Source organism: Anser cygnoides, chromosome 16 (assembly GCF_040182565.1).
Source record: "Anser cygnoides isolate HZ-2024a breed goose chromosome 16, Taihu_goose_T2T_genome, whole genome shotgun sequence".
Taxonomy (NCBI): Eukaryota; Metazoa; Chordata; class Aves; order Anseriformes; family Anatidae; genus Anser; species Anser cygnoides.
Genome location: NC_089888.1, coordinates 11,370,276 through 11,386,832, shown reverse-complemented (window position 1 = coordinate 11,386,832; position 16,557 = coordinate 11,370,276). Strand labels below are relative to the sequence as shown.

The following is a 16,557-nucleotide window of genomic DNA, read 5'->3' as shown; positions in this document are numbered from 1 at the left end:
CTGGGTGCATGCAAGGGAAGAGGATTCCGCCCAGCTCTCCTTCCCAAAATGCCTCCTTTCCAAAAGAAGCCATGGCTGAACATCCAAAAGCCTCCAGGAGGGAAGGAGGACACGGCCTCGGTGCTGGCCCTGCAGCAGCAGCGCCGCCCAAGCACAGTGGGGCACAGGCACACGGCCGGGCACGAACCGACGAAGCACCCACTTGCCGGTGTCTCGTGAATAAATGGTGCTGTTTCACCTCCCTGCTTTGCTTGTTTTCCAAAGAAACGCAAGTGCTGTTTGGAAGGTGGAGTACGGAACGCAAAGCGAGGCAGAGAGCCCTGCTCCGTGGCTGCCCCACCTGCAGGGGGACGTCGGGCTCCAAGCGGGGCTGGGAGTTGGGCTCCAAATGGGGCTGGGAGCCGGGGGCTCCCTCCCACCGTGCCCAACTCCCCGCTCCAGGTGGCACAGCCACGCTCGCCCAGTCCCCCGTGCGTGCTTGTCAGAAACGAGAACTCCTACACGGGCGATCAGCTCTTTCTGCAGCAAGCCGAAATAGAAGCAGGGAAGCCCTTCAGCTGCACCGTGACTCATCCCTGGGACACAGCAGCTATTTCTGTAGTGCTCTGCCCGCCGTGGGGCAGCCAACGCATCGCTCCGCACATGGGCTGCGTGGCGCAGGGGGGACATGCCCTGTCCCCGCCAGGGCCCACGGCGCTTTTGTAGGGACTGCTGGTCCCTGAGCGCTGCTGGTGGCGGTGGTGCAGGGCGGTTCACCTTCGCTCAGGGGAAGTGGAAAAGCTGTGCTGCTGCTGCGGGTCAGCTTGTTCCAGGGGAAAAGCAGCGCTGCCCCACACTGCGGACATCAGGAAGGCGGGCAGGAGTCCTGCCTAGATTAACGCAAATGAAAACAGGGAGGTGAAAAATGGGAAGGGATAAATGACTGCTCGACACGCGCCACGTGTCCACCCAGTCCAGGCTTGGCAGCCAGGCTCTCCCAGCTGGGGTTTGTTTGTCAGGAAACAACCCCGAGCACTCACAAAGAAGGAAATTCCTATCGGCACGACCTGCCACCTTCCCACCGCCTCGGCCCGGCCCAGACCAATGGCTGGAGCGGCTTGTCCCAGGGCAAGAGGCAGGAAAGGAGGTGAGCGGGGATGCTGCAGGGCCATAAACCCCTCTGGAACCACCTCCCTGCAGCGAGAGGCAGGCACGGGAGCTGGGAGATGTCGACGGAGCTCTGGGCCGCTCCTGGTGCTTTCCAGCGAGCACCACGGCTGCTCCTTCGTGCTGGGAGCATGGTGTGGCGCAGGGGGCAGCTCTGCAGCCCCGCCAGCCCTGGGCACCCTGCAGCAGAGAAGGAAGGGACCGGCGCACGTCCGAGGGCAGGGTGCCCTTACACCCAAACCCAAACCTGTCCTGGCTCAGCGCGAGGAGCCCTGTGAGTACTGCACCTGCCCCAGCAACACGGGGCAGCCCGACACCGGGCACCACACCGCGTCGGATGCCCGAGTGGGAGCAGAGGGCTTATGCAACGCAGGCCGGAGTGAAATATTTATCAGGGTATTTAAATAAGTAACACGCAGGAAGCCAGGCAGAAAGAAAGAGGAGCGAGCGCACAAAGACGGGAAGGAAGCGGCGCGTCCCAGCCACCCCCAGACCCACCACGCAGTCCTCCCCCATGTCCCGTGCTGGTCCCCGACGTCCCTGCGAGCCGCAGCATCCCCAGCCCTGCAGGGACACCCCTTCCTGTCCCAGCACCCACATTTGGCCCGGGGCAGGGGCTGTGTCACACAAGAGGACCAGAGTGCTTCCTGCAGGCTCTGAGAGCCCCATTTCAAGTTAAAATAAACAAACCAACCAACCCAAAGCCCTTAGCTTTGGGTGTAGGCAACATTTCAGGCCCCCATCTGTCCCCAAGCAGCTGAGTCCAGACCTAAAGTAGAGACCAGAGTCAGTAGAAACCTTTATTAAACACAAAGCTCAGAGGAACACAAGCTTGTTAAAAGGCAGTAAGTGAAAGTGCGGCTCCAGCCCGGCCCAGGGCCCCCCCTTTCTCCTTGCCACCCCCTCCAGACCCTTAAGCCAGGGAGGAGGAAAAAAAAAACAAAAGGGGCTCAGCCCAGATGGCTGCGCGGGAATTTAAGAGAGAAAACCTGGAGACAATGTTTGGTCCTCACCGGCACCAGGGGGTGGGGATGCTCCCCGGCCCCACGCACCCCCAGGACCCCCCCCCCGTCCCTGGGGGACACACGCACGGCCCCATTCCCGTCCCATCGCCCTTCCCGCGGCCACCTGGCATGGCAGGGGCTTTGCCAGTGCCCCGTCTGGGGGCAAAAGCAAAGCTAGGGGTGTGCCAGCAGCCCCCGCCGGGACCCTCCACCAGCATCGTTCCCCCCCCCACTTCATGCCCCACGCCTGCTCCCCCCGCCCACCACGTCCCAGGAGAGCTCCCACACGGCATAAATAATAAATAAATACCCCACGCTCAGCCGGGCACGGTGCCCTCCCCGCACAGGGGGGCTCACACCGACCCGGCCCCCCCAGACCTCCGCCAGCCCCTTCCCAGCATAAGGAAACCTCCCGGCACCCCCACACTGCCGCACGCCTCCCCCCCCCCCCCCCCCACGGCCCCTCCCAGGAAACGAAACGCTGTCCCCAGGGAACAAAAATAAATTAATCCAATCTATACACAGGACTGCTTAAAGCTCTGCCACGGGCACCTGCGGCAGCGGTGCAGGCACCCCCGTGGCGAGGGGGCACCGAGAGGGGAGCCCCCCCCGCACCCCAGCATCCCCCTCCCAGGACCAAAGCAGCCCTGAGCGGCGCTGGGCTCGGTCGCACCGCGGCGAGATGCTGGAGGGGAAGGAAATATTGCAGGGGGGGTGGCGAGAGGGCCTGCGGCCGCTGCACCGCCGAGGGACACCCCCAGGAAAGGCACCAGAAACCACGCAAAGGCAAAGCCGCGCCGGGTGCGGGGGGCACGGGGTGGCCGTCCCCTGCTCTGCCCCACGGCCCCTTTGCAGTGGGGGGGCTTCACCCTCGGCACCCGCCTGCCTCAGAAGTCCAAGGGCGTGAAGTCCCCAAAGTCACAGTCGAAGAGCTCGCTGATGCCCTCGCCCTCCTCCAGGCCGAAGTGGTAATCCTGCGGCTGCGGCGGCGACAGGGCAATGAACTCGTCCGCCAAGAAGCCCGAGAAATCGTCCTTGCTCTGCTCCAGGAGGGCGTCCATGGAGGCCAGCGGCGAGAGGCTCACCTCCTCAGCGGGGCACTTGCTGGGCAGCACGCTTGCGCCCGGCAGCAGGGCCTCTGTGGGGACACAAAGCGACACTCAGCCCCATGATACGCCACGAAACAGCACCTCTGGGCAACGCTCCGCACCGCCACGGAGAGAGCACGCACGGCACGACCTGACCACATGCACAGCACGGAGCCAACGGAAGAGCTCAGAAACATCCAGGTAATCTGCACAGCGTGGCCCAAACTACTTATGGGGCGCTGGGACGGAGGGGAACAGCGACCTCTCCTTGGCAGAGGCCTCCAAGGCTGCCTCTACTGAGCTCAGCACAGCGGGCAGCCAGCACAACGTGAGGGCGGAGGCCAGGCCACCCATAACAGGCAGCAAAAACGCAGCCCGAGCATCGCCTGCAGCCCCGCACCCTCACCCCAGGGCTCGTGGGGCTTGAGCCGTGGTGACGACGCTGTCCCCGTGCCGCGGAGCCCGGGCATCGCCCCCAGCCCCGGCCGCCCACCTTGCTCGCCGGGCAGCAGCGGCATGTTCACGTCCTGGGCGGGATGCAGGAGAGGGGAGGCTCTGGGCTGCGACGAGCCGGGGGACAACTCCTCCGTGGGCGCTTTGAAGGGGCTCTTGACGGGGCTGCAGACCCCCGAGCTGTCCTCGGGGCAGAGGAACACGTCAATGGGGCCCTGAGTGCTTTTCACAGAGACCTGGAAAGCCTGGGGAAAAGGCAGGACGGGTGAGACACGGTGCGTGGGGACACCCAGGGAGCCCAGGCGGGGTTTACCAAGGGCTCTGCAGAGCTGGGGAGGGACCGGGGGGCCCCCCGCTCACCTCCGTCGGGTCTGAGACCTGGAGCTGGGTCTCCGGGGGGGCTTTGATGACCATCACCATTTGCTCGGAGGGGTCCACAATGCTCCGGAGGTCCTGGCAGGTGACGTAGGCTGCGGTGTGGCGGGTCAAGGAGCAGACACGGGGACGCCTTCATGCACCGAGCCCCGCGCGGGTGACCGCAGGCACCGGGGCTTGACCGCCCCCAGCCCTCCAACCCCGCCAGACCCGGCCCGGCCCCGCACAGAAGGATATTGCTGGTTGGCGGGGTCCTCGGTGAGCAGCCGCAGCTGCACCGTGCACGTCTGGATGAGGTCGTCCAGCTGCCGCTCGGCCGCCTGCAGCTCCCGCAGCTCCTCCAGCAGCTGGTGCTGGCTGGAGGCCCCCGCGGTGGCCTGGCTGCCCCTGCAGGACACACGGGGCTGTCACCTCCCCCCCGGCACGGCTGCTGTCCCACGCAGCCACCCCCCACCCCCCCCACGGCCATGGCCATCACTGCCAGTGCTCTGAGCGCCACCCTCCCCGCGCCACGCTGCGTTCAGCCCAGGTGGCTGCCAGTGTCCCCCCCCCATCCCCGGGGACATACAGCCACTGGATGTTGTTCTTGGACTTCTTGGTGATGAGCTGGATGCCCTCCAGGACGTTGGTGATGTCGTAGATTCGCCTCTTCTGCACCTTCAGCACCTCGGCCGCCCAGTTGAGGTCCACCACGCCATCGGGCGACTTGCTCAGCAGCTCCAGGAAGCGCTTGGTGGTGAGGTTCAGCGAGGTTTCGTAGCGGGACTTCTCCCCAGGAGACTTCGCCCCTGCCAGCGGCCAAGGACAAGCAGGATTTAGCCGCTGCAGGAATCCAGCCCCGGAGCCGGGAGGCCCCCAGACCACCCCGGTGCTGGTGCCACCTTGCTCAGCGTGCCACCAGCGACACCCCAAGGTCTATTTTTTGGGGGCGGGGGGGTCCTCCCCAGGAAGGCTGCTGCAGGACCCTGGGGCACGGCTCTGACACCTGCACTCGACTGTGAGTGTGAGCTCAGTTGCGGCACCGAGGTGCCAGGCAGGGCTCGGTGGCTCACGCAGGGACGCCGCAGGGTGGCAGCCGGGTCGGGAGGCAGGCGCGCGCAGGGAGGCTGCGGTGACAAGCACAGCCCCAAGCCCAGGGGAAGGGACGGAGCCCCGCAGACGGGCAGGGTGGCCCCTGGAGGGGGGCCTGGTCCCCGACCCGGCGCGCAGCGGCGCAGGCTGGGGACAGCGCGGCCGGAGCAGGACCAGCCTCGCCCCCGGGAAGCGGCGCGGCGGGGCCGGGCCCCGGGGCCGGTACCTTTGCCGGGGTTCCTCGGCTTGCCGCGGGCCGCCGGCAGGCTCTCGGCTATGTACTGGTGGTCCGTCTCCAGATTCAGCTTCCGCTTCACCTGCGGGACAGGGGCTCCTCAGCGGGGCGGGCAGCGCCGGGCGGGCACCCGGCCCCCCGCGGGGAGCTCGGCGCTGCCTCCCCCCGAGCGGGGCTTCCGGCGGGCGGCCCCGCGCAGCGGCCCGGCGGGAGGCGGCCCCCGCCGGCGGCTTCCGGAGCGGCGGCGCCCAGCGGGGCCGGGCAGGGCCGCGCTCGGCGGCTGTCCCGCGGGGCACCGCGTGGCACGGCCCGGCCCGGCCCGGCCCGGCTCGGCCCTGCCCTACCCGGCCCGGCCCCTCGCCCCCCCAAACCCCCGCCCTCGTCCCGCGGGTTACCGGCGGGCGCCCCAGGGCGGGCCGGCGGGGCGCGGCGCCGGGGCGGGCGGGCTGCGGCGTGGCGAAGAGCAGGAGGTCGGCGTCGGGGCGGCAGCCGCCCGCGGGCTCCTCGGCGGTAGAGACGATGAGGAGGTGCGGGGAGGCGCTGCCCAGCAGCGCCGCCAGCCCCGCCGAGCCGCCCGCCGCCGCCGCCATGGCTCAGGTGCCGGGCGGCGGGGCCGGGGCCGGGGCGGGGGCGCGGCCCATGCCGGGCGCGGGGCCGCTCCGCGCCGCGCCACCGCCGGGCAGTCCCGCGCTCCGGCCCCGCGCGCCTTTGCGCGCCAAATCCTTTTTGCCGCGAAAGCGGCGCCAGCCTCGCCGCGCCCGCCCATTGGCTGCGCCCTTCGCCCGGAGCCGCCCCATTGGCCGGCGCCGCCGGAGCGAGGGGAGGTGCCGGCCGCCTATTGGTCGAGCTGGGCGGCGGCGGACGCGCTGACAGGCGGCCAATCGGGGGCGCCGAGCCGAGGCGGGGGCCAATCGGGGGGCGGCTCCGGGACGCGGCGGGGGCGCGGAGCGCGCCCGGGCCTTAAAGGGGAAGCGGCGGCGGCCGCGGGCACGGCGCGCCCGGAACGGCCCCGGGGGCGCGGGCACGGGCACGGCCCCTCCGCGGGGCGCGGGAGCCGGGCGGGGCAGGGCAGGGCCGTGCCCCCCGTCAGCGTCCCCGGGTGCAGGGCCCCGATAACAGCCCTGCGTGGGAAGGCAGAGACTAAAAGAACCCAAACCCAGGGTGTCTGACCCCAAAACGAACGTGGAGGCGGGGCCTGGAGGCCCGCTGGGCTTCGGGTGAAGGGCTCCGGGGCTGGGCCGGGCTCCCCAAGCCAGGCACGGAGCCGCTTTCGGGCTGCGTGGGCCGCAGGGGCTGGGCTGGGCGCCCCGGCGGGTCGGGGGCTCTGTGGGGCTTCTCGCTGCGGGACGTTCCCCCGCGGCCCCCCGCGCTGCATCGCGCAGCCGGGGCCGCATCCTGCCGCCTCTCCCCGCCACGCTCCTTCGGCAGCCAAGAGCGCAGGGCGCCGCCAGCCCGCGTCGGGGCGGTGAAGGCAGTCGGTTAGCAGCCGGCCCTGCCGACAGCCCGAGCCCCGGGCGCAGCGGTACCGCCGTTACCGCGCAGCGCAAGCAACAGTCGGACCAGCTGTTTGCCCGTTCAGTGCTCCTCCATCTGGGGGGGGGGACACAAAAGCCCACCCCGAGGGCTGCCGGTGCTGCCCGTCCCTGGGGAGCCCCGGCCAGGCGAGGCAGGGTTTGGGAGGCAGCTGCCGCGCCAGCTGCTCCCGCTCCGCTCACAAAGGCCGGGGGCAGCTGGGGGGATGACGACCTTAGTGCTTATTTATTTATTTTTATCCCCCCCCCCCCCGATTCACACGGCGGTTTATTCAGAAGGAGCAGGCCGAGCCCCGCACCGTGCCCCCCGCGCGGCTTGGCTGTTTCGCGGGGCCGCGGTGCCAAATCTCGGAGGCTTTCAGCGCTCGTGGCGCTGAAAAAGGGCAGATGCGAGGACAAATGGGAGGCAAACCGTCGCTGCAGCAAGTGCTGCGGGGGAACGGAGGACGGGGGCTTCTCCTGCATGCAGATGAATCCCCCCGGCACAGCTGCAGGGGCCGCGCTCCCGATTAGCCGCCCGCCGGCTGCTGGGCCCAGATAAACGCCAGCCGCTGCGCCGCAGCCCTCTCCGTCGCCGACAGGGTCAGGAAGGCTCCTCGTGCTCTGGACACCACCGGGATTTATCCCATCGCTGTCACGATTTTCGGCTGCCTCCGAAGCATGCGTTGGGTCGGGGGCTGTAAGGGCGTGCGCAGGCAGCTCCCGGCCGCGGGAGCACGCAGCAAGGAGGGCCGGAAGGATGCGAACCTGCTGGCAGCGACAGGCCGGACCCAGGCTGTCCCGCCTGCCCCCAGCCTCAGGAAGGTCTGTATCACAGCACCGGGGCTGCCCCCAGCTTGTGGCTGGGGTGCCTGTGGGGTCCCCCCGCTGCCATTTCAGATTCCCCCAAAGTGATTGGACCCCTGACTCTGATCCTGGTCCTGGCTTTTTCTTGCTGGAAAAATATTTCCAGTTTATTGATCTGTTTTTTTCATTCAGAGATCCTAACGGTAAACCATTTTCTGGTTTGGAGAGCTTTGCTGCTGCAAGGCCAGTGCTTTGTGCTTGGAGAGGCCAGAGGGGTTGTGCGGGCCTGCAGCCTGCCTGCAAGGCAGGCTTCCCTCATATATGCAGCTGGAAGGATGTGGAAGAAGCTGTTCCATTTCTGACTGGGGCTGGAGCACCCCGTGCTCATCCAGCCTTAGCACGCAGAACCCCCAGAAGCATTTACTGTCCTCGTCAGCTGCAGCTCGGTCCCGCTCTCTGCGGCTCGCACTAAGAACTGTGCTCAGCTCGCGCACCGGCACAACCGCACCCGCACGACTTCCTCCAGCGGGCACCCTGCTGCCGCTCCCGGTGGTTTGTCTCGGCTGGTGGCACGGAGGCACCGAGGAGAGGAGCCACTCGGCTGGTGGCACCTCTTCTGCTCCGTGTTTCCTGCTGGGCTTCCGCCTTCACCCAGGCGCACGGCTGGGCTCCATTTCACGCAGGCGGAGCTCCCCTCCCCGCAGGTGCCCAGCACAGTTACTGGCACTGCAGACCCAAAGGGCAGGTGAGGCCTCAAAGCCTGTGGCTCGTTCAGTTCCAGCTGGCAAGGAGGCATGGCCAGGACCTGCCTCCCTCACTGTGCCGTACGGAGTTCCTCACCTAGGGGCTGCTTTGGCTCCGCTGTCACAGCTTTGACCTCTGTGGCATACCTCCTCTGTAGCTCTCAGCTCTGAAGAGGCACCCAGATCATTTCTGTATGTCCTTATTTTTCTTAGCTAATGGGAGAGGCAGACTCAGCCCTGTGTTCTTCGGAAGCCGCATGCTTTCTGAAACCACCTGCCCACGTCAGCGATGGGCTGCAAGGTACCGAGGAGCAGCCTGCCCTAAAACCACCCCACCCCAGGGATCCCAAAAGAGCCAGACTGACTTTTCATGCTGCAATGCAAGAGCCGGTCATGTTCATTCCTGCTTAAACCGAGCACGTCCAGTTGGCACACGCTATGAATCGCACAGCCTAGCCCCAGTTTGACTCACTTGGTCTGAAGATACAGCAACACTCGAGAGGTCCAAGCAGCCAGTACGTGGGAAAGTTCGTGCTTCAGGAAGACGACATCCGCCCCGGTTTGTCTTCGGGGACAGGATCCTTACCAGGGGCTGCAGCAGTTCAATCTGACGGCTTGGTAAACCCAGCACTGGCTATTGGGAGCAGGTAGCGTGAGGGCACTGCTCATTCGAAAAACGCTCTGTGCATTACTTCTCTACAGACAGGACTAGTAGCATGCAATAATTAAGCATTACTTTAAATATTTTAGCTTCATAATGATGACAGTAAAAAAAGTCAAAAAAATTAGTTTATTATTATTATTATAGAAAGCACAACATGATCTTCGAAACCCAACTATACAGAAATAATCTGCAAATGAGGTGAGCAGAACTCTTACATCAGACTGACTGCTGCACCAACTGCACAGGAAGCTGATTCGCAGCAGAGCTACCCCAAACCCACTGCCCCTTCCTTCACACCGCTTAAACCCATTGGGGAGTTGCCACAAGCATTCTGATTGGCATCATCACAAGTTACCTGAGTTTATGGACTTAATGTTATCCTATGCCATCAGACAATCAGGACCTGGATTACACGGCAATTATGAATGAAGAATACATACAGCGAGGCCAAAAGCAGAGGTAACAATACTGGCATTATAGAGCATTTAATTTGTTTTTCCCCTCCTCATCACTAGTCTCATAAGGAAATGAGAGAGAAGCAAATTCTAAGTAAAGGGAAAAAAAAAGTTACCTCCTCCAGCAATCTGGTGTGAACATACAGGTTGAGAATTCAAGATTAGCACCCCTAAAATACTAACAGTGGCAGCCAGACATGGCACTGGGCAGCATTACGCCTCATTTTTTCTACTCCTTATCAGGTGGATTTCAAAACCAGCATCAGAAAAGTGAGCACAGTCTGCTCAGGTTAGCACGATCCAGGCAGACAAACACAACCTGACAAATAGGAAACAGTATGCGGCTCAGGATATTTTCCAAAGGTCGTGTTTGTGCTGAGGCAGTGAAAATAAGCTTGAGTCATACCAGTTTCTCCTTCGTGAGGATACCCGCAGTGGTTACTGGTTACTTCACTAGTACCAGCCATCCTCGAAGGCTCCCGACTGGCTGCAGAGCTCAGAGTGTGCGGGGGATCTTCTGAACACCTGCTTTCGGTCTGCTTCAGGAGGCTGAGGCCATCCCATCATTTCCACCCCCCTACCCAGCTCGGTTTAAAGCAGAGCTTAAACTTCTCCACCGGGGCAAGGAAGTCTTGCAGCACCGATATCAAAGATCTTCTGCAGTTTTTCTTTCAGAATTACCCTCTCCTTAACTGAAAAGATCAGATGCAGTACCTTAGCTAAACCAAATATCACGCACCCATTCAGCTTTCACCTTTGTTAAATAATGTAATTGTCCTGGAGATGTTTCTTTCAGCAATCCTGAAAAAAACACGCTAATATAAGAGCAATTTTCCAAAGAGAAGTGAAGCACAGCAGGTATGCTAGGGCAGCATGCGGCGGCTGTAAATAACCCTGAGCTTGCTTTGTTCACTCATAAAATAAATGATTAATAGCTCAGGATACAGTCTGCTATTCAAGGCTTGGTGAAAACTTTTGATCAGTTCAATTCATTAACCTTTAAAATTCCCTCTGTAAAAGAGACTTAAAATCTGAAGGAGGAGCATCAATTTAAAATGAACACATCAGTTTTATCCAGAAATCCCAATTTTTGACAAACTGAGCTAAACACTGAGATGCCCTGCTTCTCTTTCGAGGCACTCAGCATCTCGGAGTCAGGTGCCTGAGAAGAAATAACAAGAGGAAATAAGGTTGACGTAGACAAACAAAAGCATGTTCATCTTAAAATTCAAAACTGATCAGGGTTGGGGAGAAAAAACGGCACTCCTTTGTGATTCCTTAAGCATTTGGCCGATTCGCAGGTGGCTTCCCAACTGTCTCTTTATTCCTTTTGGTTTTAATGCTAATAAAAAAGAACACAAACAGGGGACTGGATTCCTTACACAATGCACTGGGGGAGGGCAGGGAGTGTCACTTATGTATCCAAAAGTCTGACTCAGACAAATTACTTCTAGTTCGCTTCCTTACTACACGCCCGCATTGTTCCGGCGCATCGGCAGCATAAGGGGTCCATCCCCAGCTATCTGGGGGCAGAAGCAGCAATGTGGCCTAATGCCGTTAAAGACCCGTCCCAATTACCTCCCCGGGGACGGGAGGGACTTGCAGCTTAACGCCCTGCCTGCACACAGCGGGAACACAAACGGTCCCCGAAAGCGCAGCGGATGGCTGCTGCCGCGCAGAACCTGCTCCTGGGACGAGCTGCAGTTTGTTTTCCAGGGCCAGCAGCTGGCTCCTGGGTCACAAGTACAGATGGCCGGAGTCTCAGGCACGATTTACTTTGAAAGTGAGGTTGGCGATAGATTCCCGAGAGAAAAAGGGCATTTTGAAGCAAGGACAACCGACGGCCGCTGTTGCCAAGTTGCTGCTAGAGCCCTGCTATTGGCTTGGTTCTGCCACCTAGAGAGGACAGAGGTACTGCGCGGGGTGGCATAAAAAGGACATTTCCCTCCTACTTCACAGGCAGAAAAGTGCTTCACAAGCGGATGCACAACTACTAGCAGAAGAACATCGGCTCACGTGTAAGAGAACTATAAGCCTTTCTCCAGGGAGAACGTCAGCGATTTGTTCAAAACGTTAAAAACTTCAAATAGACACAGCTCACGTGTGAGCCAGGCCGCAGCGTGCGCTGCAATAATTACACGTGGTCAAGGGTTTGTCAGTCTAACAGTTTTAGGAAGAAATTCTCAAGCCATTGCTCCGAGATTCTGGAAGGGTTTTCTCAAATCCCATCAAAGGTTGTTCAGCAACAGTAGCTCAATATTAACACGCTCGTTCGGAACCATATTGAGGCTTCTGACACAAGGATCAGGTGCAGCACTCTCCTGTCAGGACACACTGCTTCAGGCATCCACCCGTGGAGCAAATAGAGACATGATACTTATAAAGAAATCAGAACTCAGCTACGGCTTCATTTTTTTTTTTCTCTACTTGAATCTTTGAGATCACTTAGACAAAAGAAAATATTTAACTAGAAAGAAGCGCAAAAACAATTCCTGACTTCTACAGGCCCAGAAAAATTGACGAAATACTGCTCTGTGTTCCAACTCCAACATTCCAGAAGGACCATAACAGCAGGTAAAGGGACCACAGGCAATCATGACGGTAAAGTAATACCTTGTCTTCTGGGCACGAAGATGAGTATGTCATGGATCCGCACGGGACGAGCACAAGGACGCTTCCATCTCTGCACTGTGAGACTTCACAGCGCACGTAGCTCTCCTCGGTGTCAGATGTGGGTCGAGACTGAATAGAAGACTTGACTTCTACTCAACCTGAGCCTCTCTGGATGCGATTCGATCCTGAACCTCACAGCAACAGACAGGCTGTGGGGAGGGGAGCATTCAACTCTCCATCTTGTTGACAGAGCGTGGAAAAATAAAAAGCAAAGCAGCACTCAGAAGATGCACAGTAGTAATGAAAAAAGCTTAAGAGATGAAGGAAAAACATCTTTAAGATATCAAGAATTTTTTTTCCCTACACAGAAGGTACCTGAACTTGGACTTCCTATTCCAGTCATACCATTAAATACAACAAATCGCTAGAGCTTGGATTGTAAAGAAAAGACTGCAAAAAATGATGAAGAGCAGCATCAGTGGGATTATGAAACAACAAGGTCAGGATGGAAAAGTGGATGTGTACACGGACAGCTAACTTCTTTTAGACAACAGAAGGTAAAAGAGAGAAGAAACAAATAATACCGACTGAGATAAAAGGGAACAGTTAGCACAGGGAGCTTACTGACTCTTGTGATATCACACTGCAATCATTCCTGACAAACTGGTTTCATGTACCGTCATTAAGCGAATGAATGGTGTAGTGCCACATATCAGTGCTTAGTACTATTAACAGTTTGATTTCATCAACTTTAAAAGTTTTTGCTTTGATGAAATGGAGCACTTCTCAGCCGTCCAGTCAACCCCCCGGTGAAAGCCCAGCGCTTGCTGTTCGTGGGACTCAGCAGGGCATTTAAAAGGAAGAGCCACCTGAATACTCCTCCGTGACCTCAGCCCGGCCCAGCAACGAGACTGCACCAGTTCGAGGTACATTCGAGCTTGATGACACCTAGCACATCCCACTGTTGCGGGGGGTGGACTCTGGACCTCAGAGAAACCCACGGGCTTCCACCAAACTGAAAGTGCATCTCACTGCTACGTGTAAAGTATCCAGCGTGACAGCCGAGGGCACGCAATGTGCCTCAGCCTGTTTTCAAAGGAGTCTAAATTGCGTAACTGTTTTTGGTATTTAATTCAAGCAGCTTTCAAAAGCTTTACAAATAAGTCTTAAATAATTACAGGGTATTAAGTTAGTGCACTGGGTAGAAAGACAGATTCAGCCCAAGTGGATGAGAGAAACTGAGAAAAAAATATTCCTTCCAAGCCTGATTTACCAGACTTGTACGAGAGAATCTTAGAAGTTTTATTCTCAAACATCTTATTGCCTCCCCAAGGGAAGAAAGATTGCAGAGGAACTCTCTTAGGGAGCGCACAACCATCCTTGCAATAGTTTAGAGATCAAGAAGTTACGTCTCTGCTTCCAGAACCGAGCAGGGCTCCCACTCCCATCTTCCCACGACAGGGAGCACAGCAGCACAGAAAAACGCTTCCATCTTGTGAGAATTCAGACAACTCCTTGAGCATTTTTTTCATGATTAGACCTATTCCCCAATTACTGTCAAGCTGCCATTTTATAAGTGTATTTCCTTTCTTAAAAGGAAACAAAAACCTAACCAAACAAAAAAACATTCATAGTAAAAATAAGGCATCTTTAAAAGAAGACCGATTTTAACTGAAGGTTCCCAAGGCATTTTACTCTCCCTGAGGCATTGCAACAAGTTTCTGTGGGGTATTAACTCGCTCTAAACAGAGCTAATAGAAGCCTAATCAGAACATTTTGGTCAGGACACAAGAGGCAACTCTCCTTGATAGATATTAATTAAAAAAAAAAAAATCAGTCGAGAGCGACAGAATAACCTTTTCCCTTAGCTGCTGGAAGGTAGCATCCCATTCGCAGGTGTTTTCCAAGGAACCAGCTACTCGCTTGCAGGCCTTTTGTTGTAAATGAGGAAGTCAGAAATGTCGTGCCACACGTCACTGTCGTCATACAGATAGGTCATGGAGGCCTGCAGAGACGGCTGCAGAGTCTGTCGGTGGTACTCAAAGAGCCAGAGAACTGTTCCCCATACCAGAGCAGCAAGGAGTGGAAAGGGATCCTGCTTTGGCTGCGGGACATAGCCCTTTTCCACCGCCAGCCGAGACAAGCCAAACAGGATACGAGACAGCAGGTACATAACGATCTGCATAAAGAGAAAACCCAGAGAACATTAGGAAGAGAACCTAGCCAGTAAGTCTGGTCAGGGGAAGTGATTTAGAAGTGATAAGCTATGCAAGAGAGGCAGGAACAGTTTACCCATCGTAACAGCAAACAGACCGTAGGTTCACATATCAAAAAATCTTAAACTGGAGATGTTTGTGTCTTCCTTGTGTCCTCAAAGCCTTGCTTCCCTGCAGGTGCTCTCATTTAGTAAGGAGTAAATTACACCTGATGCAACAGATCTTTGCAGTTGCAGATCAGTTGCACAACTTTCATCTTTGCTAAGTTAACACTACCCCAGATGCTGCTGTCGATAGTCACAGAGCAGCCCTGTCAACCTGCCAAGCAGATACAGACAGGCTCGGTGTTACAGCACATCCTAAAACCAGACCGAAGGTGCTGTCTTGCAGGGGATTGCACAAGTAGAACGCTTCTGATTAATCTGTGTCTGTGTTTTTCTGACCCAAACTGAAGCCGGTAACAACCAGCTCTAGATCAGACTCCCCCTGAGCAGCTTTTATCAGTTTAACCAATTCAGTTAAGCGTAGCTCTGTAACAAATGTTTTCTACAAACAACAAAGCTCAAGCTTGTGGGTTTAACTCTGCAAGCAAGCAGGCCAGGAGCGCAGAGGCAGGCGGTTACCACAGCTCAGAGAACGTGTGGGGGAACCAGGTGGCTTTGGGCTGGGAACCCGTCGTCCTAGATATAAGTGCAACTCTGGAGGCAAAGCAGGGCTGTTAGCTCTCAAACTGCACGCTCTGTCCCGGAGGCACACAGCCACCTCTCCCAGCACTTGAGTGCAGAGCAGTCAGAAAGAGAACTTGTGCAAAGAGGAATACTGTAAAGGGGTCCTGCCGCACAGCGAGGACCACCAGGAGCATGCCACACTACACCGGCCAGTTCCTGGCACATAACCACCCATCCGTTAGTCTTTTTTGTCAACCCAACGTTTAACAAAGACATTTACCTGGCTGTTGATGGGATTGTTCTCACCAAACACTAACCAACCCCCAATGCAGGCTGCAAAGAAAGAATGAAATGGAATTTTTTTCCCCTGTAGCCAGGACTGCAATGCCATCAGCCCCTTGTAGGTGAACACAAAATACGCCAAGTTCCGGGAATGAGTGTACGTAGCCTGAGCAATCGATTTCAGTTTCTCTCTTAAACTGAACAAAAGAAACAGACAATTAGGAGAGCAAACAGGCAGCATCACCAGCGACCAGCCCGGACCTTACGCACCTCTGGGCCTGCCCACCTCGACCATCAGCTCTGCTACCCCAAGAACATCTTCTGCTTTGTGAGGGGGGAGAACATGGACTCAGGGGCACCCATCCGAATTCAATCAAAGCTCTTCTCTCGTTGTGCTTTTGCCTAATTCTACAAAGGCCCAACCCCCAGACAAGTGAGTGACCTGCGTGACTGCATCCATTTGTGTATGTGCTTGCATACAAGTTATCCTGCCTGGTTACTGCAACAACGGGCTAGGAGCACGGCTCGCGTGTCCTCCTGCTTCTAACCCTGGGCCTTTTGGGAACAACGAAGACGGAGCAACTGAGCAACAGCACCCCAGGCAGCACGGAAGCAGGGCTGGTACCTTCCACTCCTGAACAGGAAAGTCATCACCAGGGCGTGGGGGGCACGAATTTTTGCTCCGTAACTGTAAAAACGAAGAAACATCTCGGAGTTTTTGTGCGATACCACCCAACGAGCCCCCCACCGACACCCAGAAGACGCCACCGAAGCGACCGCGGGGTCCTTTACGCCCCTTTACCCTCTCCAGCCCCCCCCCACCGGCCGGGGGCCGGGCCCGGAGGGCGGCAGCAGCACGCCCCGCAGCCAGCAGGGCCGGCGGGGCCCCGCGGCGCTCCCACCGCACCCCCCACGGGGACGGGGCGCACAGCCCCGGCCCCCCGCACTCACACGGCGCCGTTGCGGAAGCCCTTGAGGACGGCGAGCGCGGCGCGGTGGCGGCGCTGCCGCAGGAGGGCGTTGACGGCGCGGAGCAGGGCCCGCAGCGGGACGCGGGGCGCGGAGCCCGGCGCTGCCCCTCCGCCCGCCATGGCGCCGCGCACCGCCCCCCCCTCCCCTCTCCCCACCGCCCCTTCCGGGGCCGGGCGGCCGCCTCCGGGCCGCCCCCACCGGGCCGGGCCGCCCCCACCGGGCCGGGCCCCTCCGCGGCGGGACGAGGCCGCCCC

General features: G+C 58.8%; 2 protein-coding genes across 2 annotated transcripts; both read right to left on the bottom strand.

Annotated features, from left to right (window-relative positions):
• Positions 1 to 1,921: 1,921 nt before the first annotated feature.
• Positions 1,922 to 6,096, bottom strand: E2F1 (E2F transcription factor 1). Its single transcript, XM_066978382.1, has 7 exons — positions 5,768 to 6,096; positions 5,364 to 5,454; positions 4,635 to 4,854; positions 4,304 to 4,453; positions 4,052 to 4,166; positions 3,732 to 3,936; positions 1,922 to 3,288 (listed from the first exon to the last, which is right to left on the bottom strand). The coding sequence occupies exons 1-7, from the start codon at positions 5,960 to 5,962 to the stop codon at positions 3,038 to 3,040; spliced, it is 1,227 nt and encodes a 408-aa protein (XP_066834483.1). The 5' UTR covers positions 5,963 to 6,096; the 3' UTR covers positions 1,922 to 3,037.
• A 3,108-nt stretch (positions 6,097 to 9,204) lies between these two features.
• PXMP4 (peroxisomal membrane protein 4) lies at positions 9,205 to 16,449 on the bottom strand. Its single transcript, XM_048080703.2, has 4 exons — positions 16,283 to 16,449; positions 15,957 to 16,019; positions 15,330 to 15,528; positions 9,205 to 14,344 (listed from the first exon to the last, which is right to left on the bottom strand). The coding sequence occupies exons 1-4, from the start codon at positions 16,420 to 16,422 to the stop codon at positions 14,081 to 14,083; spliced, it is 666 nt and encodes a 221-aa protein (XP_047936660.1). The 5' UTR covers positions 16,423 to 16,449; the 3' UTR covers positions 9,205 to 14,080.
• Between the last annotated feature and the right edge of the window lie 108 nt (positions 16,450 to 16,557).

What these genes read in the sequence shown, in the direction of transcription:
- PXMP4 (XM_048080703.2), bottom strand. Translation starts at nt 16,422, where the DNA reads ATGGCGGGCGGAGGGGCAGCGCCGGGCTCCGCGCCCCGCGTCCCGCTG. An exon ending in GGCTTCCGCAACGGCGCCGT is followed by an intron (nt 16,020 to 16,282) that starts GTGAGTGCGGGG and finishes TCGTTTTTACAG; the next exon opens with TTACGGAGCAAAAATTCGTG. An exon ending in TTCCTGTTCAGGAGTGGAAG is followed by an intron (nt 15,529 to 15,956) that starts GTACCAGCCCTG and finishes TCTTTTGTTCAG; the next exon opens with TTTAAGAGAGAAACTGAAAT.
- E2F1 (XM_066978382.1), bottom strand. Translation starts at nt 5,962, where the DNA reads ATGGCGGCGGCGGCGGGCGGCTCGGCGGGGCTGGCGGCGCTGCTGGGC. An exon ending in GCCGAGGAACCCCGGCAAAG is followed by an intron (nt 4,855 to 5,363) that starts GTACCGGCCCCG and finishes GGCCGCTGGCAG; the next exon opens with GGGCGAAGTCTCCTGGGGAG. An exon ending in GAGGACCCCGCCAACCAGCA is followed by an intron (nt 4,167 to 4,303) that starts ATATCCTTCTGT and finishes GACCCGCCACAC; the next exon opens with CGCAGCCTACGTCACCTGCC.